The sequence below is a fragment of the Rhipicephalus microplus genome, chromosome 2 (genome assembly GCF_043290135.1).
Source record: "Rhipicephalus microplus isolate Deutch F79 chromosome 2, USDA_Rmic, whole genome shotgun sequence".
Taxonomy (NCBI): Eukaryota; Metazoa; Arthropoda; class Arachnida; order Ixodida; family Ixodidae; genus Rhipicephalus; species Rhipicephalus microplus.
In genome coordinates this window covers 228079998-228103817 of record NC_134701.1, presented here as the reverse complement: position 1 = coordinate 228103817, position 23820 = coordinate 228079998, and the positions used below count along the sequence as shown (strand labels likewise).

General features: G+C 44.6%; 2 protein-coding genes across 3 annotated transcripts; one reads left to right on the top strand and one right to left on the bottom strand.

Annotated features, from left to right (window-relative positions):
• The first annotated feature begins 328 nt into the window (after positions 1 to 328).
• On the top strand, positions 329 to 13726 carry LOC119170329 (serine hydrolase-like protein). Of its 2 annotated transcripts, XM_037421469.2 has the most exons (3): positions 329 to 466; positions 9255 to 9419; positions 10048 to 13726. In XM_037421469.2, the coding sequence occupies exons 2-3, from the start codon at positions 9257 to 9259 to the stop codon at positions 10773 to 10775; spliced, it is 891 nt and encodes a 296-aa protein (XP_037277366.2). In that variant the 5' UTR covers positions 329 to 466; positions 9255 to 9256; the 3' UTR covers positions 10776 to 13726. The 2 variants fall into 2 exon arrangements, with proteins under 2 accessions (XP_037277366.2, XP_075732972.1); XM_075876857.1 differs by lacking the exons at positions 9255 to 9419; positions 10048 to 13726 and adding an exon at positions 1854 to 5919.
• Positions 13727 to 15302: 1576 nt separating this feature from the next.
• LOC119169363 (uncharacterized) lies at positions 15303 to 23328 on the bottom strand. Its single transcript, XM_075876860.1, has 6 exons — positions 23134 to 23328; positions 20927 to 21027; positions 19342 to 19401; positions 19191 to 19265; positions 17670 to 17723; positions 15303 to 15586 (listed from the first exon to the last, which is right to left on the bottom strand). The coding sequence occupies exons 1-6, from the start codon at positions 23234 to 23236 to the stop codon at positions 15503 to 15505; spliced, it is 477 nt and encodes a 158-aa protein (XP_075732975.1). The 5' UTR covers positions 23237 to 23328; the 3' UTR covers positions 15303 to 15502.
• Positions 23329 to 23820: the final 492 nt, after the last annotated feature.

Below are 23820 nucleotides of genomic sequence, written 5' to 3'. Positions count from 1 at the left end.
AAAAGTGAAAATTGAAAAAAAGTTATATATTTCTTCGATGTTGATACTGAAACCGACAATGTTAACCGAAGTCGTATTCACTTATTAGGGATAATAGTGTAGAGTGAACGATAATTCGAAGTGTCATCGTAGCTAGATAGAGAAATTGCGCTATTTAAATTATTGGTAAATGTAACATTGGTTTTTGCTATGCTCCAGAGAAGTTCCGGAAAGCGAACATGCTACTGTTTTTCAAATATCCGCGGGACAAGCACTCACGCGTGGCCTTGCGTTTGGTGCTGATAGTCCTCAACAGAGGCCGCCCCTGTGCAGCGTTCAAGGTTGGCGCAAATTTGATTGCAGTCTGCGTACATTGGGCAGGTAAACTCGGAGGACGGTGGCGTTCTGAAGGCCAAAAGGAAACTTAAATTCGTCGGTCACATCGTCTCTGCCGGCTGCGTTTGTGAAGCCAGCGTGAACAAGCACAGTAAGTACGACGCACTTCTGCTACGTTACTTGTTCAAAAAACTACAGTGGTGGTTCTGCGGATGGTAGTTGCGCGATGAATGGAGTGATTCCGCGACGGTTCGCCGCGCGCGTAGCGCTGTTCGTTTTAGCTGCTGATACATGTTCTTCATCAAATTTACTAACGACTAGATCAGTACAGTAGATGTTACGCACGTTCTGAGCCGCTTACAAGTATGGAGTGATCGCGATTCGACTGATAATTGCTCATACTTGGCCATTGGGTTTGCAATGCTCTTGCGACTGAGGAGCTTCTGCCATCTGGCGTTCAGAGCGCTGGAGCGATTGTTAAAGCCTATCATCGGCGGCTGTAGATGGCGGTGCTGGGCCTGAAAGCGGCGAGGCGGCAATTTCAAATTCAAGTGGATACTGTTTCGTGGTAATGTGTGTGCGTACTTTTTACTGCCAGGAAATTGAAACGATACAGGATTATGACGTTTAAGTGCTTAGACTTCCTAGTGCCGAATAAATTGTGCTACTGCTAAACGTACCATGAATGCAGTTGTCTGCTAGGACGCGCGCCGTTTGTAACCTGCAGAAATCGTACTCACCCGCATTTGCGTTTGCGGAACTTGAGATATTTCCCTTATATTTGCAACTATGTGTGACTCATTATGAATGTGCACCGGAACGTTGAAGTATGTTTGTTACATATAACAGGTCGAATAATTGATAAATCTCTTTCAAGGAAATGAGGGAGCACTAAATCAAGAAATAGTTCTTGAGGAAAGGGGGTGTGAAGTAACTAGAGCTCTAAATCAAGATAAAAAAGATTTGGGTAGGGAATATGGTGTGAATGGGCTTTTCATATTGTAAGCTGGTCTTTCTTCCTCCTCGAAATTTTCCTTCCTACAACATAGTGTGAAAAGAAAAAGGTGGTATGAAACTACCCGAATTTTTACATCCATTTGTTTCTCTCTGAGGTGGTGTTGGTAGTGGTTAGAAGAGGAAGAAGGCACCTAATTTCTGCAGCCCGGTGGGGAGCACGCGCAGTGCCCTAAAAGGTTTGCTCACCTCTCTCTGAGGTGAGCAAGCGCGCAAGGATATTGGATTGTGATAATATAAAAAGGAAGCCATACTGATAGCTTGCCTCCAGTACCTCGAGCGTTTCTATTTAATGATATTGTCAGACATGACCGTGTTAAGCAGCTCGCGGATCTCGTGGAAGCAACGCATTCTCATCTTAGGTTGACCACTCGGCTTAGAAAACGTGGCAGTGAATATCTATACCATATATTTGCGCACGATTCGGTCATTGGATGTGGATTTCTATGAATTTGACTACGGTGTTAGCGAAATTGTATTAAAAAAGATTAGTGAGACTACAGAATGCGATGCTTCCATTGCAGGTCTCCTGCAGAAGAAACACTGCCTTGGAACTCACCGCTTGTGAATAGCTGATGTGAGGATAACAACACTGTATAAAAATAGAAGCACGCCGAATTCGAGGAAATGGATCCAGTCGAGCTGCGCATAGAAGTGCCCTACGGTTTTCTCGCTGCTAAAGCATGGGGTCCCGCTGATGGCAAGCGTGTCGTCGCATTGCATGGATGGCTGGACAGCGCCGCCACCTTCGACACGTTGTGTCCCCTCTTGGACTCCTCTTTGAGGATCGTCGCGCTTGACTTCGCGGGCCACGGCAACTCATCGCACAGGCCTCCAGGTTGCCGGTACAACATCCTCGAATACGTCATCGATGTTCGCCGTGTTGTTGACCACTTGAAGTGGGATCGATTCTGCATTGTTGGTCACAGTATGGGCGGCAGCACGGCTATTATGTTCGCGGGCCTCTTCCCGGATCGCGTGTTGTCCCTGATCACCCTGGACGTCGTGGTTCCGACGGTGGTCGTTGACTCATACATCGGTTCGGTGATCGCGCATGGCATCAACAAGTTCCTGAAGCTGGAACCGTTGACAAAGAACCCTTCTCCCGTGTACAGTATGGATGACCTGTTGGAACGACTCGAAAGTGCAAGTCCCGGGCAGCTCAGCGAGAAGTCGAAGAAAGTCCTTCTAAGCCGAGGCACGCAGTCAGTGGAATGCGGATTGGTGCTAAAGAGGGACATACGTGCTAAAACGGGCAAGACGTTCGTCGTACCGTTGGAGACTCAAAAGGCTATCGTGTCCCGATACAAAGGGGACATGCTCATCTTCCGGGCCACTGACGGCGCCTCAGTTCAACAACTCAAAGATTTGGATGCGAATTTCATTAAGTCGTACAAGAAACACTGCAAGAGGTTTGAGTATATCGAGCTGCAAGGTGGCCACTACGTTCATCTGAACCAACCTGAGCTTCTGGCTCCTGTGATTAACCGCTTTCTTTGCCAATCTGCACTCGGGAAAGCGCGCCTGTAATTGTTTCCAGCGTTTTCCGTATCTGTTTAAACCTGGATATCGGTGACAATCTGTTTGCCACTCCTGACACAGGTGAACTTCGTACAAGCTGCACTTTCGTGGAGGCAGTATTGTGATTCGACAGTTTCCCTCGCGTTTGATGTAGTTCTCAGTGCCTGAAGACATTTATTTCTGAAGAGGTTTTTACGCGGTCAAAAAGTGCCTTTTTGATATTTTTGATAGGTGATATTAAATTTTACGCAGTATTAAGGGTCGTATTGTGATGCGGGCTATTTTGATAGGTATGAAATTGCGCGAGTTCCGTTTTCCGAAAAACCGCTTATCTAAAAGAATTAGAACAACGTACGCGAAGTTTTGTGTTAGGATTTTTTTTGCCGCTGCAGATACGTCACGCGCTATTCTCTCGTGGGCCCCCATTAAGTGACTGAAAGAGGGGAAGTGCCCGTAGCGGCCGAAACCTATCTTTGCCTACGCGATTCTAAAACTGCCAAGTAGGGAACCTTGGTTTTACATAATATTGTTAAGGTGATAGTAACTTCCTTTTTATAATGCGAATTCATTTCCTAATCGGGCTATGTCAGTCATTCGGCGTTGTCCGCGGTGGTGTCCGCACGCCGGCAGGTGTTATCCGTGTTATCTCTCCTCGCTCACTCCCTCTCTCATAGCAACAGCTGCGCGCTTATCCTCACCCCAAGCAACCGGAGCATGTGGTGTGAGAGTGTAAGAGAGAGTAACTGCAGTTCATCGTGGCTCCTTCTCTCACCGTTCGCTCTCTCTCCTCTCTTCCCCCAACTCCGCTCGCGCCTCACTCTCGACCGTTCGCTGGCTTGGCGCCTCTCAAGAACATCCGGAAATGCGAGCTCGAGACTGAAACGCCGAGCCAAGCACGCTGGCGCACCTCTCTCCCATTCGCTGGCTGGGCGCCTTTCAAGGTGATGGCAGACGTCGGCGAAGGCGAATGTCTGACGGCAATGGTAGCCTCTCCTGGCACAAGAAATGCATTCGCTTTTCCTCACAATTGTCTTCGGGGAGGCGGGGGCATTTTTTCTCTCATATTACTGCGGGGGGGCAATATTACGGGCGTTACTAGCGCCATCGGTGTTTGCGTCGTTCAGTTGCCCTGTTATTGATGCATGCAGTGAAAGCGGGCGGAGGACTAGAATGACCACACCTACACGAAGTGTATTCGACTTCCAAAGGCGCTGAAACACAGTCTGTGAATGAGCTCTGCTGGAGCCGTGGCAGCTTTCTAGATTCCACTGCTGATTGAGTGTTGTGTGCACACACGTGAGCGTTCGCGCGTAATAGCTGCGTTCCAACGATAATGGGGTGAAGGTCAACCTCAACGGACGCCCGCGCGCGCTTCAGTCTAAACGTTACGGTTTTCGCATCGTTCGCATTGCGTACTAGGTACGACTTACTCGTCGCGGCAGCGCATTGGTGCTGTGACGCAGAGCTCGAGGTAACAACTTCGATGTTGGCCGTGGCGGCTGCATTTCATTAGAAGTAAACTGCAAAAGCACCAGTGTGCTTGCTTAGTACACTTAAACTTAAGCTCAATAAAAAATCGCAGCATATCCACCCAGTGAATGATGGTGAGTGGAGCGAACTGTCCGTCCGTCCGTGCGCTCGTCCGTGCATCCGTCTGTCCGTCCGAGCGTCCGCCCGCCTGTTTGGCTAGTGACACTACGCCGTGGCACTCCGCGCCCGCCGTTCCGCTTCGTCCATTCACCAACAACAGTCCGACACTTACGGAATCGATCCAGGAGACTGTGAGGGGCACTTGTTGCCCGCGCAGCAGCCTATTGAAGAGTAGTTGTACAGCGCCATCTAGAATATCCTCACTCAACTGCAGCTTGTGTGCACTTCTATGAGACAGCGTCATCTATTATACTGTTGCTGAGATACTGCCGGTTACGCCTGACGCGAGACAAGGTTTGACTCCATACGTCAAAGCTCCCTCTATACGTCATATTTTATATTGTCGTTTCTCGTGCAAAACACCACAATATGAAAGACGCGTCGCGCAAACGTTGATGCGCCTGCGGCACAAACTAACAGGTAAATTTGTCCTTAAATAATGTTAACGGTAACTTTTAATGAAATTATACGTTAATCCTCCTGGGCAGCTAGGCATTTGGATGAATATTTCATACCCTAGCATGGAGAGCGTCCACTTTCTCCAACGAAGCATATTCGCGGCATTCCTTTTGGCTGTCGTTTTGTGAAGTATTATTAAGCTAATGCAATTGTAATTTTTCCTTCTTTCTTCAGCCATGGGTTATGCGACAGATTGTGACCAGTAAAAGTACTGGTGCTATACTCGCAGTCTAAAATGCAACGGAAACGCGCTTTCCTTTAACACTGAGAAAATATAAAGTTGTAGTGGTGCATTTCAAAACGTAGAAGTTATAGATGTAGTAGCGAGGTGATCCAGAACTATAATAAGCACTGGTCATTTAAAATACCTCTGCAGTTTGCGCATTGCGTGGGGTTGTCAGTAGCGTTAGGAATCAAGCGAAAGCGTACCCGAGTAGCGTGCTTTTATGAAGATCCCGCGTATTGATCACAGAGTTGCTAGTGTCTCTGGGCTGCTGCGTTGTACAGGAGTCGGCTGGCAGCCAGCTATCAGAATGGTAAGCTCTCCAGTTGCTATAACTGGCTGTGCCTACTTTTGAAAAGTCGGAGTGGGCTGTTGTATGGTGGGGAAGCATGACAAAGTGTCTACGTTCCGTTTTGCATCTGTACAACTTGAAAAGTTTGTCAAATGTGCGTAACCTGCTGCTCTATACACTTGAAGTGCATTTACTCGAAATGAGTTGAATGAATCACCATAAATATGAGCTTGTTGAGGTCCTTAGGGTGGTTATATCTAGGTTGCTTAATTGCGCACGAAATACTCCGGCTTCGCCCATTTGCTTTTATTCTGATTCTCTTTGTGCTTCCACGGTTTGCTGGGTGCCGTACTGTGATAACCCATCAATATACTTGTAAGCATGGTTATAATGCTTCTGTGTAACTTAGCTGGGTATGGCAACAATAAACGAATTTTTCACCCTCTTTCAGACTATTGTCAATTCGTCGCTGTGACAAAGATATAGGGGACGACTCGGTGTAGTCACATTTAGTCCGTCCTTCCTTCTGTAGAGCACATGCACGAACAACTGCATTGTGGACCATTCATCTAGTCATCCCCAGCCTCACAGTGCTAAAAACCTGTTTACATTAATGCGAATGAATGTTGCACACGCTGAGCTTCAGCGATATTTTGGCTCTGCAGATATCGAAATAAGGGTTTTCTTTGCTGATAGTGTTCTGTAAGAATTCTTGGAAGGCCAGGAAATATGCCGACGTAGTCAGCTAAGGTATAAGACTGGAGTATAGTTACATTAAGAATCTTGAATATTTATATTGCTGGGAAGAAAATGAAAAAAAGAAAATAACATGAACGTGGGACGTACGGCAGGTCGAAGTGCTCACACTGTGTGTGTGTTTTTAGTCGTGTGGATAAGTTGCATACCGTTTATAATTGACAAAAGCGTGTATACCGCATCAGCGCAGGTACCTGACCGAGAGCATCTCACATCCTGCGAAGCTGTTTACATAAATCGTCCATCTAGCTCGGAGGAACACTAATATGATATATATGTTCTTTCTGGTTTCTGAGCATTAGAACGAAGGTAACTGAAAGCAGGGTTGGTAAGTTGGGCTAGTGTGTACTGATTCGAAGTGTAGCTGCGAAAAAAAAAAAAAAAAACCGGATGGGAACGCAAATAAGAGGGAATCACAGAGAGGCGCACACTATCAACTGAAGCACTGTTACAACGTAATCGACGCATCTCCACCAAGTTAATAATTATGAGTGGGCTTAGCTAGGTCCTAAGATCCATAATGTCTACGTTGAAGTCGCCGACTAGTATAAATGACGGACGGCGCAGGTGTACTTTTTTTCACAGCTGTATAGCAGGCGTTGGGATACGAGTGTGGACGCCGACACATCGCCGGACAAGGCTAGCCCGTTTAAAGCTTCGTCTATAAAAGAAGCGTCAGTTCGATTGATAGTCTGCGCCTGTTTGTCTTCCCTCTTCTTTTGTGTTCCCGCACGTTTTTTTTTTTGTTTGCGCAGTTGCATATGGTTCTCTACGGTAGCACTGTGAAGGCAGGTACGTGTGTGTCAGTGCTCTTGGTGACTGATACCCCTGCACCGACTTTTCTCAAGTCGACGGAAGGGAGGGCATATGACGATACCGCTGATCGTGGTCGTGTTTTGTTAGCGTCACGTACTGCTAAACGTGATCTGCAAGAGATGCAGCCATTTTGAGCGCATCTCTTGTTTCACGCAGTCACCACCAAAATACCAGTGAGGGTACTTCAAGCGCATATGCTTTTTCTAGCGAGACCCAACTCTTGCGTTGGAACATTTTCATGTTTGAGTTTATCTGCAAATATAGACAGATGTTTTGCAACTGAGTCACAGTGTCGAAGATTTCCTTCATTAGAGCTGTGTTATCAGGAGCATAAATGTGCCTTCATGGGTACGTATTTGTCACAGTGCTAAAACAGTCTTTCTTCACCAAATGTGGTCACGTTTACTCGCGTTTGAAGCTTATTGCCGCTTTTCCGTTCCGATTTCTAGATTTCTCAACATATCAGCGCATTCTCGAAAAGATCTGATTTGAACCACGAATATTGCCGTTAAAACAAATAATTCAACATGTTTTTCTATATTACTGTATGATGGCCTTCGGTTGTCTATTTACGAGATTTCAAGAAAAATCGAAGATGGGGTTTTTTATTATTCAAATTTCAGTGGAGCACACTTTCGCCAGTATGAGAAATTTTAGGCAATATATAAATATTTACATTTGCCCTACGGCAGCAATAATTTATGTACCTAATGAACACACTAAATCTTTAAAATGAGTTAAGTTTGAAAACGCTGCTTGCATTACTTTCGGAGAAAAAAAAATGGGGAATACGAAACTTATTTTGAACTGTCGCAAAATTAGACATCTTTAAAAGCTATTTTCTTAAGATCTGCAAACTAGAAACCATATGAATTCATTCTTCATTAGACATGCATTTCAGGTGAAAAATATTTTCCTTGAAACAAAAATGGTTGTCTATATATAGCATCTTCAATTTTTGAAAATGACAGGTGACGAAACTGGTGCCTCCGTGTTGGTGAAGTTTGATATTTTTTTCTCGTAAGTTATGCCGTTAATCATAAAACGAAGTTGACTTTCGGGCTACCTGGTGAGAGGTGCACGAAATATAAAATACTCAATAAAATCTAAAATATCAACTTTTGGACCCGTGTCGATCTCTCGTGGAATCACCCCGCTATAAAACCACACGTGGCTCAATCGGGGGCAACGAATTTATTTTTTTTTTGCATTTACCCAAGTTCTTAAATGCGGTGACAGATCGCCCTCCACAATTTTGTTCTGTTCTCTGTATATATAAGCAAATGCAGGGCCTGATGAAGCGATTTTTGTTAATCAAGAGAAATAGGAACAAAAAAATTGCTGTGGTTAAACACGTTGAAAACAGGCTTGTCAAGCGATAGCTTGTTCTTGCTTGCTGTGGAAAAGGGTGAGATTGCTTGCTGTGGAAAAGGGTGAGACTATACTGGTTTGCAGAGATTGTCTTCACTGCGCGTTTTAGTTTGGGCAAGGACGCTGAGAAGTCTACGCGCTTCGACAACCCGCCGCGATAAGAGAGGCACCTTGTTGCACCACATAGGAGCATGCAACCACCCGGCGCCATCGTGGGTGGGGCTCTTAGATGGTACTCCCTGACGGGGGCATTGTCGTCTTCTCGGGACAAAATAAAATTCTCCCACCGACCGACCGATTGATGGATTGATTGGCTCTATGCTTGGTGCCGTCGGCGCTACATGCTCGAACGAGCGGTCGACATAGCGTCCAGTTTGGACACCATGAAACGAGGCAGGTTGTACAACAGTAGAGGAAAAACGCGGCATTGTTACAATCTTTTAGTCACATTGTGTATATTACTACTTGTGTTAAATTATGCAGAATAGAGCAGCACCGCTTTGTGCTTGAGTTCGGATCTCCTTGTGCTGTATTTTAAGACGATCGCACTCGGAGATATCTCTATCGCATCTTTATCAATGCCCAGCGCGCTGATAGCCTTCTTGAAGTAAGAGAGGGCAAGTAATCGTTTCGATCAGTGTTCAAACGAGATGCTATACGCCACAGAAAGCGACGCTATCGCCGAAAGTGATCGTCTCGAAGCAGTGTTCCCTCACACTCGCTCTTGGTTTCATGCGTGACGTGCGGAAACTGGTAATTGTGCCGAGGTCAATACGGTCTATTGGAAGGTAATTCACGTTTTTTTTGTATCCCGCCGTCGCTGGTGTTCTCGCGCAGACATGCCTTCCGAGTGCACGGAGACTAAATTCACCATCCCGTATGGCCACCTGGCTGCCAAAGTGTGGGGCGACCCGGCACACGCCACCACCCGCGTCCTGGCGCTGCACGGTTGGAGGAACAATGCTGGCACCTTCGACACGCTTATTCCGCTCCTCTCGTCAGGTTTGCACACTGTTTTTATTCTCTTCAACTTGTTTTATGACGTACGAAAATGCATGAGGAAGAAATATACGTCGCAATGTCGGATGGCGTTTGCCGTTATATTCTGGTCGTGCTATCCTGCAGTGTAATATGCTTAGAGAAACTCTTGTCTGTGCATGGCTTCTTCGTTGTGGGCACTCGGCTGCTGACCCGAAGGTCGTAGGTTCGATCCCCGCAGCAGGGGTCGCATTTCGATAGAGGCGCAATGCCAGAGCCCCGTGAACCGTGCGATTTCTGTGCACATTAAAGAGCGCCAGATGGTGAAAATTTCCAGAGCCCTCCAGTACGACGTCTACTAATCATATCGTGGTTTTGGGGCATAAAATGCTAGATATTCATCAATTCCGTTGTGTGCGTTGCTAGAATTGACAGAGGCAAAGGTTCTTTCGTTGAGGGGCAAGATTTAGGGCTGGCTACTGATAGGTGAAGCATGCTGGTTACTCTATAGGTATGCCCGCGAATAGCGTTTCAGCTCACTCATAGAGCATGCATCGAAATCATAAATTAGTGTAACGCACCTATTGAACCGACATTGCTTTTAGCAAACCCTTCATTTTTACTGCTGCTCCGCTTTTTTTTCTCTCTCCAGATATATACGTCGTCGCTCTGGACCTGAGTGGTCATGGCCTGTCGTCGCACAAGCCAGCCGGCTGCAGCTACAGTTACCACGAGTACGTCATGGACGTGTGCCGCGTCGTGCAGCAGCTAAAGTGGGAGCGCTTCTGCATCATGGGTCACAGCTTCGGCTGCACCGTGGGCATGATGTACGCCAGCTTTTTTCCGGACCGCGTCCAGTGCGTCGTGGCGCTGGACCTGTACGCGCCGCTACATGTACCCCGAGAGCGCCTCGCCCAGGACACCAGCAAGTTGATTAGCAGCTTCCTGCACCTCGAATCCAAACTGAACCAGCCGCCGTCCTACACCGAAGAAGAACTGCTCAAGAGGCTGGACGAAGCGACGCTGCACACTCTGAACAAAGACACCATGAGGATCCTCATGGTGAGGGACGTGCTTCGCGATGACGGCAAGCTGATGCTGCGTACGGACCCAAGGACCAGAGCCATCAGCACGGTGCTGCTGGACGCGGATTTCCAGTACACGCTCATGGAGAAGATCCGCTGCGACCTGCTCATGGTAACGGCCTCGGAGATCGACGAGCGTATCATGCGCCAGAGCATGGACCGTTTCTTCGCCCTCTACGAACGCTGCTGCCCCCGCTTTAAACACGTCGAGGTCGAGGGCAACCACTACGTACACCTCAACCATCCAGAAAGAGTCGCGCCGGTGATAAACGAGTTTCTGGCCAATGTGAAGTAGGTGTAAAAGAACTTTTTTAAGCGGTGGAGGGGAGAAGAGAAAATTTTGGTGTCGTGGCTCGCTGCACATGCTGCTGTGTCGTAGATTAGACTGAAAAAAAAAGTATTAAAAACAGACAGCTGAGGAAAAAACGCTTAAGGAGGTGGGGCCTAGAGATTTGCGCATGTGCTGGGACGAAATTTGCGGCTAAGTGAACTTGAACTTTTAAAGGAAGGAGCATCTGTGGTTAATTGAACACACAATTCTAAAGAAAATTGCGCATTCGAGCACTGGTCTTTCAGCATTGTTACGTTTTTCGCGGCACCACTCTAGTGCGTTCTCGTGTTTTACATCGCTTTTTTTTGGCGGGACCTTAATAGAAGCCTTGCTTATTCTCTGCACTTAACCTATGAAATGGCGGCTGGCGTTGTATTACTGACACTCCAAGATCTTTTCTTCGTAGCAATGTTACAGTAATGTATGAGCCGCGAACGCCAAAAAAGAAAATGCGTTTTGCTCGTGAGTGCATAGCAATATTGCAGGCATCATTCATTCACTTTTGTAATAGGTGGCGCTCGCTGTCCATTTTCGCGTCGTTACTTAGTGAGTAAATGTGCGCGTACAAAAGAAATTTGCCATTTAACAGGTCTGAAGTGCGGAATCCAATAAGGAATTGATCGAAATTGAAGCCGTGGAGATTTTTTTTCTGTTTGTTTCAATGCTTTTTTTTTGTTGCAAATTTTACCCCAAGGAACTAGTCTTTCCTTTTTGCATGTTAACTCACGTTTTTCGCGTTATAGCAGGACTATGATGTTTTGTCAGGTTTAATTATACCTATCAACTCTCGTGATATGCAACTCGCAAGATCCCGAGTTCTCACTGGGGTTCCTACTTGGCACTGATCCGCCGTCCAGCTGCTGTCTAGGTTGCCGGATGGCGGAAAACTTGTCCGCAGTTCAATTACCTTCGGCGTTTAAAACTTGTGTACTACCGCTTTATTTAACCTGCATAGGGCTTCTAAGTTGCATAGCGCCGTAGCTGTCTTACTAAAAAAAGCACGTTATGCCTCTTCATTACCATGTGCACCATACTTTTTGCCTCAAAATAACTGACATAAACTCGAAAATTGAGAGACTTGAGTATTGCTCATGTTTGCTTATGAAGCAGCGCACGGAAACAAGCACAAAAGGAACGAAAGGGACACCGCTGCTTCAAAAGTAGAGATGAACTATCACCAACCCGACCAACTTTCAACGTTACTAAATTATTTTGCTGTTATTTACTAGTAAATTATTGATGAGTATCACCAGAACTAATCCACAATATATATGTCTAGCTTTTGCAGAATGTCGCACGATAATAATATCGTACGGTTGGTGTTTTCATCACCATCCCCGCGGTGTGCTGGAATGTTAATAATGTCGCAACGTTTGTTTTTGTTTTGTTTTGTTTGTTTACTTTTTCAACATAGATTTACGTGCTTGTTATTCATCAGACTATTCAGTACAGGTTATGAATTTTTTTCTTTTTTTTTTTAAGGCTCAGGGATTTTCTCACTGATGTTTGAGCCATGTTCTCAAGAAGTCCTGAGCGCACGTCACAGCCATTTCGGGGAAAACTGCACCTACAGTGCGCTTTTTGTGTCTAGTGCTGCATTTACTGTTGCATTTACTACCTGAAGCTATTCTCTGAGTTCTGTATTAGTGTATAGATCGAGACATGGCTGTGAAAACGTAATGTGTAGCATTATAACTTGTTGCAAAATTGTATGAACACGCCTGTTAACCAAGAAGCGACACTTCTATTAACACACTCTTGATTTTGGGCATTTACGCACAGAAGTCGAACATACCAATCTCATTTATTCACATTCCTGGAGCTGTCTTGTTGAAAAGCGTCCATTGTGGTTACTATTCCGTGGCTTGTGTGTACGATATCAGAAACGCGTTTATCGAGGGCAATGTACTAGCGCGTGTTTAAAGCCACCATTTTGTTTTGCGATAGGAAGATATGATTGGTGTTGTGATGATGAGTGTTGGAAAATGAGGATATGATTGAAAATACTCGTCAAATCTATGTCTGCCACCATACTAGCGCTGGTAGTGTTGCTAAATTAAGCTTTTTTTTTTTTACAACGTGTGTATGTCCCGTGTTTTGAAGCGCTTGTCTTGTAGACTTGAAGCTCTTGTATAATTTTATCATTATTGAGATTTCAATTATAGCTTGTTCATATTTTTTGCTAACGCGTCGCGTTTTAAACTTAATTTTTAATGCATGTGTAATAATTGACAGTTAGTTTTTTCGTCTTATTTCGACGTCATATGTACGTACTATTCCGGAGGGGTGATACGGCTGCATGTGATTACCTTCATTTTATTCCTACCGGGCCCTAATGATATAGCCACTTGGCGGCAAACATTATAGACTGACTAAGGCACAACCATGTTGTTTCCACGTTCCTTTGCAGGCCAGTACGCACATGCTCGAGACAGGGAAGTGTTGTTAAGTGTATTTGAATCAACAAACGGATGGAGGGGCCTTACGTTCAAATACGTAAATACGTTTTCCTGGGTCCTCGTGTTGTACCTACTGAATGGCGAACATTTGATTGGCCAGGGCAAAAATGGTCCGGCCACCATTCTTCCACTTACCTTTGCAGGGTGCACATGCCTGAGACGCAGAATCGTCGGCAACTATATGCAAATGGACGAATGGAATAACGGGTGGTAGGATTAGTTGCGTGAAGGTAGATCTTTTACAAGAGTTAATAACAAGTATGGGTTGGTCAAAGGTACAGAAAGCTGTGATTCTCTCCGGAGAGCGCACACTCGGAGACTGCCAGTTTTGTCATGGCGGGGCCAGTTCTTTGTCAGTATGTGTTTGACCTTGTTGGAGCGCGCTGTCTTTTCCGCGAAGCACTGTCACACTCGCCAAGGTGCGTATTTGTTCAATAAACAACATTTGGTCGCTGATGTTGTCTGAATGAACTGTGGGATCCTTATCGAGAACAAGGCTTATTTCATAGCTGCCTTGGATTTTTCTGTATATACCCAGTATAGCACAAGTTATTGCGCCCTGAACACAGTAAACAAGCTAAACCAATTGCGTGACTATAGCGTGTCAGTAGAACACGATGTGGAATCGAGGAATCTGCGGACGGGGTTCCGCGACAGTGTATTGAGCAAGCTTTCTCGCTTTTGCCGGGAACGCTCACCTACGTGGTTTTGCGAGGGAAGCCTCAGCAAAGAGGCGCATTCGAATGTATTGCAAGGCGTCGGCAGCGCGCCCCATACAGCGACGTCAACCCGACTTCGACTGGACGTTGGCGCCATGCCAAAAAAGAAAAAGAAAGTTCCTCTGGCTCCCAAAAGCTGTCGGGTTAAATATTCATTGTGATCATGCGCTATAATGAGCGAAGTTAAGAAAGCTTAGAGCATTACATAGCATTCGAAAACCTCAGCATACGATGCGTGTGCCAAAATGTCATTCAGTTTTGTCCTTTATTTTGTTATTTTGTCCAAGTTATTCCACTAGAAATAGCAAGTTGGAATCGTCGCGAGCGGCGCATTCACTTTCACCTAATACTGAAGAACAACGTTTTTCGCGTTTTAGTAAATTAAATTTCAAGCATACGAAAAGCAATTTTCTTAAATGTATTGCATTGTCCTCTGTGGGCGACAGACTGAACGTGCCAACTTTCAGTAAATATTGTTAAGTCATTGAAGCAAAAACACAAAAGCACACAATTCAATCTTTGGTGTCACGTTAATATGCAGAGGCTTCAACATAAAATTTACTTTCATTATATTTTCTACTATTAGTAAACTAGCGACAGTACTGTTCTGAAACAACAAATAATTAGCCACTCATTGTTTCACTTTACTGCTCCTCTAAGGGTTGTAATGTAGCCTTTCGCAGGAAACCACCGCGTTTCCCGGTCATGTTGGTTAAAAGAAAGTAAGAGAAATCAAATTAAGAGGCTTAGGGAGTTGGCTGAAGCAAGGACATGTCTAAGAATGTTGCAGGCTACTTGGTGCGCTGGGTGTGCCATTGTAAGGCAAATCATGAACGTTTCCTTGTGAGCTTGTTTGGGTGTGTTTTACGTGACAAAAGTGTAGTGATGTGCTAAGGGTCTGTTAGGAGGCGTACCACCCTATTTCATGGGGCGGTCCGCCTCTGTATTGCATATACTAACTGGAGCGTTGAACCCTTGATTGATTTGTGGGGTTTAACGTCCCAAAACCACCATTTGATTATGAGAGACGCCGTAGTGGAGGGCTCCGGAAATTTCGACCACCTGGGGTTCTTTAACGTGCACCCAAATCTGAGTACACGGGCCTACAACATTTCCGCCTCCATCGGAAATGCAGCCGCCGCAGCCGGGAATCGAACCCGCGACCTGCGGGTCAGCAGCCGAGTACCTTAGCCACTAGACCACCGCGGCGGGGCGTGCGTTGAACCCTGCTGCTGTTGCTGATCATAGGATGGCTTGTCGCCGAGGCCAATTGTGCCCTAAGGCAATAAATATACTGCATTAATTCTCCTAAAGAAGTTCAAAAAGAACGTTCTGTGTTAAAAGCAGTTTTCATATGCAAAACTGTCGTTTGTATTAGTAAGCTGCAGTAGTCGCACTAGATTAATTTGCAGGCTGCAGCTGCCCTCCTAGGTCAAGTGAACCTCCCACAAGATAATCAGTCCGTGTTTGCTTGATTCTTGTTTCGAAGTGTCGTGGAGGTGTGGATCTTGCTTCATGCTTTTACGAAGTCGCCGAACCATGCCAACATTCCGAGCAGGTAGGCTTCGTCCCTTGGCATGTTCATCGGATGGCATTTCTGTGAGGTGTCGGAAAAAGAAACGTTGTAAACGTTATTGCACGTAGTCAAATCAGGGCGGAAGCAGGCAGACAGCGTTCGTGAGATGTAACTGTTCAAGTTTAAGCTCACACGCAGGTTCCTGCTTTCACGATACAACGATGATTTCTCCGCAGGTACAGCTTCAGTCCTTGTACGGTCACGTATCGTGAAAGACCATTGTCGTGATACTAAAGCTGAGCTCCAGACACAGCAAGTACCGCATGAAACGGAGCTAGAGAATCGCACATGCGACTATGAGATTGTTTCTTTCCTGGCTGTAAAATGAAACACCGTATGGGAATCTTATCAAAAGATAACACATTTATATACTTCCGACAAAATTGCCTTCTCTGGCAGGGAAAGGAATGTTGCGGAATCAAAGTAGTCAAGTAAGAGCGTAGGAAATTCCACAACGCTATTCACGTGTTACTTGAAATGTGGTATCGGAGAATATAATTCTTCGTTCAGAAGCGCACAAATTGGTAAAAGACAAAAGATGGGAACAGGAGAAGCACTGGTCTTGTTGTTTTCTTTGGTGTTCTATAAATTTGTGGGCTACCCAATGATAAATAAATTTCCACTCGCTCGCCTTTCTGTCCAAAAAAAAAAGGGGGGGGGGTGAGACTCTCGTGCTCCTTCTTTGAGAGTTGAACGCGATAGTGATTTCCTGTTCATTGTGCATACTTGAAACATAAGTGCACCAAATCTTTTCGAACTTGCTATGCACTCAGTATACGTGGCCTTAAGGAAATAGGTGCAGTAGCGTGTGTGCCTTCAATATGAATGTATTTGCTTATTTCATTCCTTTTGTCGTTCTCTCTCTCTCTCTCTTTACTTAGCAGCTTTCACCATTTTCGTTTCGGCGAATACGAAGCCGTCTAATGTGCTAGGTGCGTTGAATTTTTTCTTAGAAACCAAATGCACTGTGAAATATGCGTCAGCTCCGCGCATGCCGTCTCTCTGTTATTTCCAAAAAGAAAGTTGCCCATGGTTGCAGCAATGTGCGGGTTCAGATTTTTGATTCTAACGGTTTGTAAAAGCCGTTCTTGCGTTTATATCATTTTCACTGAGCATTGTCACTCTCCAGAGTCATGGGCTCTGAGTGATGTTCCGTTGAAACGTACTCTCCAAAATAAAACAGGCACAATTGTCAAATGACAGTTCGTCTTATCATACACTCACCGTCGTTGTGACACAATCCAGCGCAGAGCTGTCCTGCGCGGAAAATAGGACCCGCTAGCCGTATACCAGCTATGTTAGACTGATATGACGGCAGTCAAGTGCACCAGAAGACATACACTAAATATACAGTTTTTTTGTGCTATTGGTACACATCGCAATCGAGCGCTAAAATACCATATATTGAAAATATACGGCTGCTTAAGATTGTTGTCGCTAGTAAAGACTCGTTTTCGTTGATGTTCTCGAGTGGAAAAACACATCCATGCAAGTCGTGACATCATCTTTTTGCACGGCGGTGTTTCCTGCATCTTTTGAAAGAAAGATTTATTAACAATATCTAGAGTTAACTTCCCAAAACCACGATATGATTAAGAGCCACGCGGCAGCGTGGAACCATGGAATCGCGACTACACTAAAGATACACTTCTCCGACGCACACTAAAATAGCGTAACACACGGGCCTCTAGTATTCTGTCTCTACTCAAATGTGAACGCCATGGCCGGGATTGATTCTGCGGCATTTGGGTAATTAAGTACCGTAACTTAATTGAGTACCGTAACTGTCACACCGACGCCGTGGCCTGTCAGAAGCATTGATACATCAACACTTATTTGCATGCTAGCAGCACTTGCGTAAACACGTGTGTGTGAGCGATGTTTAAATATAGAATAATGTATTGTGAGTTTATAATGCGGTATCAATAGTAACATCGAGCAAGTATGATAGGAATAACCAATTTTTCATCGCAACGTTTAGTTATCTTAGGCAATGCTGCGTTGTGCAAGTTTTGTGCCATGCACGAAAAACAACAACGAAAATTTCTGGCTGAGGTATATACCACAATTAAGATCGGATTCCAAGTGCTGACTGCAAGCTTACCTGCGTTTCGTCGATAATAGTGCTGATTTTGACCTGGTAGCCTGTAGCCATGGTCTGTGAAGTAACAAGGGGGGCCTGCATGTGAATTTCTTTATACAGTGTGTTACTTCGTCGTCTATAGCATAAAACGCACTTAACTAAAGCGTTAAGCGTGTTATCTCTTGCTCCATTGAATGATATCAATGTGGTTTTCATTGCACAGGAGTACAACGGTTGCAATTGGTGAGCTAAGAGCCGCAGTACAAGTTGGATTTTTTTAACGAATGATCGATCTATATCACATGTGTATACAGGGCGTCCCAATTATCACGCAGCCCGACTTAAAAAAAAAGAAGGAATGGCGTTACTTGACGCAAAGCTGGCGCATGTTGTTCCCTGTGTACTGTGGTAGCCGCTGCTAGTTTTTTCGTTAGTGACAATTAATTTATTACACATAATCATATTTTAGCTCAGAAAGTAGTCGCCGAATTATCAAAATGCCAATGAGTTGAATGTACGCATGTGAAAATGACACCTGTCTGTGCTATTTTCAATAACATACTGATTGCGTGCTCATTTTACCTGTTAATAAAGAAAGCCCGCGAAATACGAAAAATGACACGTGACTGGACTGCTGCGCTTATCAAAGAGAAGCGACGTCAAACAAGCTCACTTTGAGATAACCAGTATCAATGTAGGAAATCTAAAAAGAAAAAAAAGAAAGACGGATAGCGCTATCTGCCGCTTCCAGTTCGGAGAAATGCACCGCCTTAATCATACAGTCGGGCTGTAATCGCTTTAATCAGAACAGTGATCCGGCTGCGAACAGTTGACCAGTTGACAGTGAGATGTCGATGGTGATAGCGACGTACAATCAAGCGGTAGGAATCCCTGCTAAAGTGCAACACATGTTGTTGCCAAACGCTGTCTCTGGCAACGGAAAAGAGGCTGCGCGGTTTCTTCCAGTAAGATCATTTGAGAGCGTTGCTTTTTTTTTTTTTGCGGGTGTGGACGCAGTCACGTGTTACTTTACATACTCAATGGGCTTTTTTTAATTCACAGAGAAAAAAGAGCACGTAATTTCTACATTTTTGGAAGTAGCAGAGAAAGATGCAATTTCAAAATGTGCACACCTGCCTCATTGAAATTTTGATAATTAGGCGAGTTCTTTTTGAGTTACAGATATATTTGGACTAATTAGTTAATAGTCATTAACAAAACGAATAGTAGCGGATATATACCGGGAAGAATGTGCTCTATAGGTTTTCTTCGCGTAACACCATTCGTCTTTCCTAAAACCGTGCTGCGAGATAATTAGCGCGCCCTGTGTGATTGAGGCGCGACATGTAACGAATATGTTATTGGTTTGATTTCGGTCGTTCGGCTTTCTATCACGATGTTAGCACCGTAACTTGAGACGCATGGCATGGGAATTTCGCAAGACAAAATAAGCCTATTCAATGTGTTCAAAATGGCGTTAGGCAGAAGCAATACGCAGTTCATGAAAGAAAAAACAACACAAAAAAGTGATTAGAAGCTTACTATAGACGTCGTCTCCATTCCTTGAATAAGCTTCTTAAGGCAGTTGAGAAAAGCAGGGTAAAATTGGTCGCTTTCCTAGATGAAGATGTCAAGTTTTCTTGAATTGGACAAGCACTATGAACATGCACTACTTGCTCTATCTCGTCCTTACTTTGACGTCGTCCGCGTATGCGTAGCAGACGCGGATGGCAACGCACACCCTTTTTAACTCCTGCAAGGAAGATTGATTGATTGATTGATTGATTGATATGTGGGGTTTAACGTCTCAAAACCACCATATGATTATGAGAGATGCCGTAGTGGGGGGCTCCGGAAATTTCGACCACCTGGGGTTCTCTAACGTGCACCCAAATCTGAGTACACGGGCCGACAACGTTCCCGTCTCCATCGGAAATGCAGCCGCCAAAGCCGGGATTTGATCCCGTGACCTGACTCCTGCAAGGAAGCATTTAAAGGTACAGTTGCGTGTCTTAGATGTTTTAGTAAACCTCCATCAGAAGCAAGTCCAAGAGGTTAGCTTACAAACAAATTATCTCCTTGAAACTAAATCAAATGACAAAGATGGCAGGTTTTGTGATGAAAGCATAAGGTTACCTGACATTTCAAGTAACTGACATTTTCTTTAGTATTGTAGTGGCGCTGAATATTTACATTCAAAAAGATGTTCAAACTCATTATCACAAAATACAGCAACAGAATACGTCGCATATATATTGTAATGAACAGTCGCTGAACAGAAAATACGCAGAAGCAAAACGCCTCGAGAAGTCCTGAAGGTACTGACTTATTTTTAATACAATAGAAGTTGTCTTCAAGACAACCTCTCATCTTCAAGCAAGTCTTGTTATTGTGGTACTTCTGTACAGTCCGAAAATTTGAATAGACTTCAATAGAAGCAAATGCGTCATTGCTGCCATGAGTCGTTTAGTTCTTGCATCGTCTGCATCTCAGCGGTTCATGGCAGACTTTTTGAGTGAAACTATTATGCACACAATGTGACCCCAACGCCGTTTCGGGGTCATTGGATGTAAGAGGCTGCAGAGTTATACCATACTTACACGTCCAGCGTGGTATCGTCCTGTTTCAAAACGAATGGCGCAGCACCAAGCTACTCACTTCGTGACGTCACACAAAGCATTTCGAAATTCAGTCGCTTTCAGTGGAAGCTGTAGCTTAGATGTCACGATTTTAGGTTGCTTTAATACGATGAATCATAGCCCAGTCTAATAATATGTGACTAACCCTATTTATATCTCTACTTCTTGTTTGGTTTTGTTCAATCAAGGCAAATTTGGTACAAAATTGCCTTGTGGACACTAGCAAAGGTTTAGTAATTTTTTACTGGGCTGTGTCACCCCACACTTATAATGACTCGTTACTACGGTGCTGGGCTGCCGGCCCGAGGGTTGTTGGTTTTACCCTACCCTGGCTATGGCAATGGCATTTCGATGGAGGTTCTGTGCTATAGAGGCCCGTGTACTGGGCATTTTGGTGCACGCTGAAGGACACCAGATGGTCGCTATTCCCTGATACTCCACTGAGGCATCTCGCATATAACATATCCTGGTTTTGAGTCGTAACACTTCAGACATGGTTAAAGTGACACAGTTGCAGTAGTAAACAGAGATTAGCATAGGATGACGATGTCATGGCTCCTCGCAAGCAGTCGCCTGTCAGTGAGCTTATAATCACAGCAAGCCTGAAGAAATTTTCGCGGCGCATGCGGTTTTTGTCACCTTAACGATGGTCGGGTCAGCAGCCATCATTTTGAACTGTTCTTTGCAAGATGCAAACAGATCTGCAGCAAATTTCGCTGATTTGGCTAGTTGAAGTGGATCTAGAAGAGAAAGAAAATACCATTATCTTAAGGGTCATTCCCTGAATGAACAAAACACCTCCATTTAATTTCTTACGGGCGAAGCTCCTCAAAGCGTGGGTCTGTACATCCTTCGATGTATTTTGTAGTTGTGGTAGCCTGCAATGGCACATACCCACTCTAGAGTGGGTATGTTTCACAGGGGATGCGAGATGGGTGATGGTGATATTTGGGGTGTTCACTAGATAGACGGACGAACGGACGGACAGACGGGTGGACGGACTCACGGACGGACGCATGTACAGACGGACGGACGCATGGATGGACGCATGGATGGTCGCGCGGACGGATGGAAGAAAGAATGAACGGGCGGACGGAAGCATGGACGGTCTGATGGACACTTCGCCCCACTCATTATCAGTCACTACGTGGATATGCTGTAATTTTTTTTTACTTTCTACACACATCATTCTTACCGCGCTTCTGAAATTAGAGTTAAAATCACTCACAATATTTTATTTTATATGCAAAGCATTTCTTAGCGCACTTCGGTGACATTGAGCGTATCTATCTATCTATCTATCTATCTATCTATCTATCTATCTATCTATCTATCTATCTATCTATCTATCTATCTATCTATCTATCTATCTATCTATCTATCTATCTATCTATCTATCTATCTATCTATCTATCTATCTATCTATCTATCTATCTATCTATCTATCTATCTATCTATCTATCTATCTATCTATCTATCTATCTTGCCGCATACGACTTCTAGCTCTCTTGGCCGTTTCGATGATGACATTGATACCAAAGTTGGTATGACATAACATGACTGTATGACGAACATAAGTGGCAAGTCATAACCTGGAACTCTTGACAGGTATGTCGTGAAAGTCTTGATTTACATTTCATGGTCTTGTTGCTCTTGAGATGGTTCCGTTCACATGACATGTTGAAAAACTGGTAGGGTAAGACATGGCTGCATGGCGAACACAAGCGACAGACTCTAGCATGAAAATCATGACATAAGTGTCATGTTAAAACATGACTACATGCCACACTTATGATTCGCTCGCGACTGTTTCGCTAGCGTCACATATACCGACTTTGCTATTACCGGACATGAATGAGTGACGAATGCATGGGACTGGTGAAAACATGATAGTCATGAGATGCGTGTCATGTAACAACATGACTATATGCGACGCTCATGATCCACTCGCGGCCGTTTCGCTAGCTTCACTTGTACCAAATTTTGTATTACGGAAGTGAATGAATGACGAAGGTATGTGACTGGCGCAAACATAACCATGAGATGCGTGTCATGTAAAACTTCACTACATGCTACGCTCATAGCACGCTCACGGTCATTTCGCTAGCTCTACATATACCAAATTTTGTATCAGGTGACTTGAATAGATGACAAAAATAAACGACACGTTAAAACATAATATTCATGACATATAAGTCATGTACGACATAATTTACTTCCTCCTCTTCTCGTCGTGCTGATTTTAAAGTGACATATCAACCTTCTTTATTCGTGCTCACATATCATGGATTCCCACTGTACGTGGGATCTGCCAATTTTTTTTTTTGCTAAACTCTATCAGGAAGTGCTGGGAGCAACTTGACATCAACTATGTCATGAATTTTTCGTTATGGTGAAACCTATTATTGTTGAATACAGATAGTACAGAATAGTTTACTTCCTGAAAATGCATTCACTAAGCGGTATTCACGTAAACAACTTCCAATGTTAAAGATATTATCATTCAGATAAAAAATAGCCGGTTTTGTGTGGACATGAAGATTTATCGGGTATATTCTCAGCCTCCCTTTAAGAAGTCACCAGGCTCTTGTAGATATACTGTAAAAAAGGTTCAGGCGTTTCACCGCACTCGACTTGCCGAAAACGTGTTGATGCCTGCTCAGAGCACGCGGATATACTTAGAAAAGTGAAGCTTTGAACCAGTTGGTTTTACGTGATTAACTACGGACAGCGCGATATTTTACACGGGTCTGTGTTTCCTCTTTTGTGTCCCCGTGTAGAATATCGCGATCTTCCGACTTCGTCATGCGGATACACTGCTACGAGCCCCTGCTGCACATACTTACTCAGCTTCTTTCCACACCAGTTCATAACATGGGTTGCTTTGGAGCACTCGCAATCGTGCAGGCAGAGAAAAGCTGCTAGGAGCATCGCGAGAAGTGAGAACATCCCGAGAGCGGACCCCAGCCTTAGATTCACAGGTACGTAGCACTCGTTTCATTCATCTAAGCTTGAAATGTAATAGGAGTCCAGCGAATAACAAGCGGGCTGCTTTCTGTAGCATTTCTTTTTGAGTCCGCTGGCTGTAGCGGCGACCGTCGCTTGTTTATTCGCGTGGCAGGTGACGACGTTCTTTAATGAATAATTCTAGGCTCTGTAGAGTGCCACTATGTGAAGACTCATTATTTCTACCGGGTAAATGTCTCAGTGAAGAATAACGGCCACAACGACAACAAAAAAGTGAACACGCATCAAGGACTCTATGGCGAGTCTCCTCTGCAGAACTATGTGGGAACCGACCAAGCTGTGCACACGTCATAATTTATTTCCGAAACTTCATTGCCCATAAAAGCGTGCATTGGCCTCGTCGCTTGTCAAGGGATCCGTAGAAACATCAATCCCGTATGAAGAAGCATCGTGCATGGATCGAATTGCGTTTGTTCTGAAAGGTAAATTGCTTAAGCAATGTGCACCCATCAGTGGGAGAAATAAAACGCAGGCATACAAACGGAGAAATATATTTTTTAAGCTAG

Excerpts from the sequence above, each read along its gene's own strand:
- LOC119169363 (XM_075876860.1), bottom strand. The coding sequence starts at position 23,236 with ATGTTCTCACTTCTCGCGATGCTCCTAGCAGCTTTTCTCTGCCTGCAC. Across the intron at positions 21,028-23,133 it reads CTGGTGTGGAAAGAAGCTGA|ATCCACTTCAACTAGCCAAA; the intron begins GTAAGTATGTGC and ends TTTCTCTTCTAG. Across the intron at positions 19,402-20,926 it reads CTGACCCGACCATCGTTAAG|GAGTTAAAAAGGGTGTGCGT; the intron begins GTGACAAAAACC and ends TCTTCCTTGCAG.
- LOC119170329 (XM_075876857.1), top strand. The coding sequence starts at position 1,957 with ATGGATCCAGTCGAGCTGCGCATAGAAGTGCCCTACGGTTTTCTCGCT.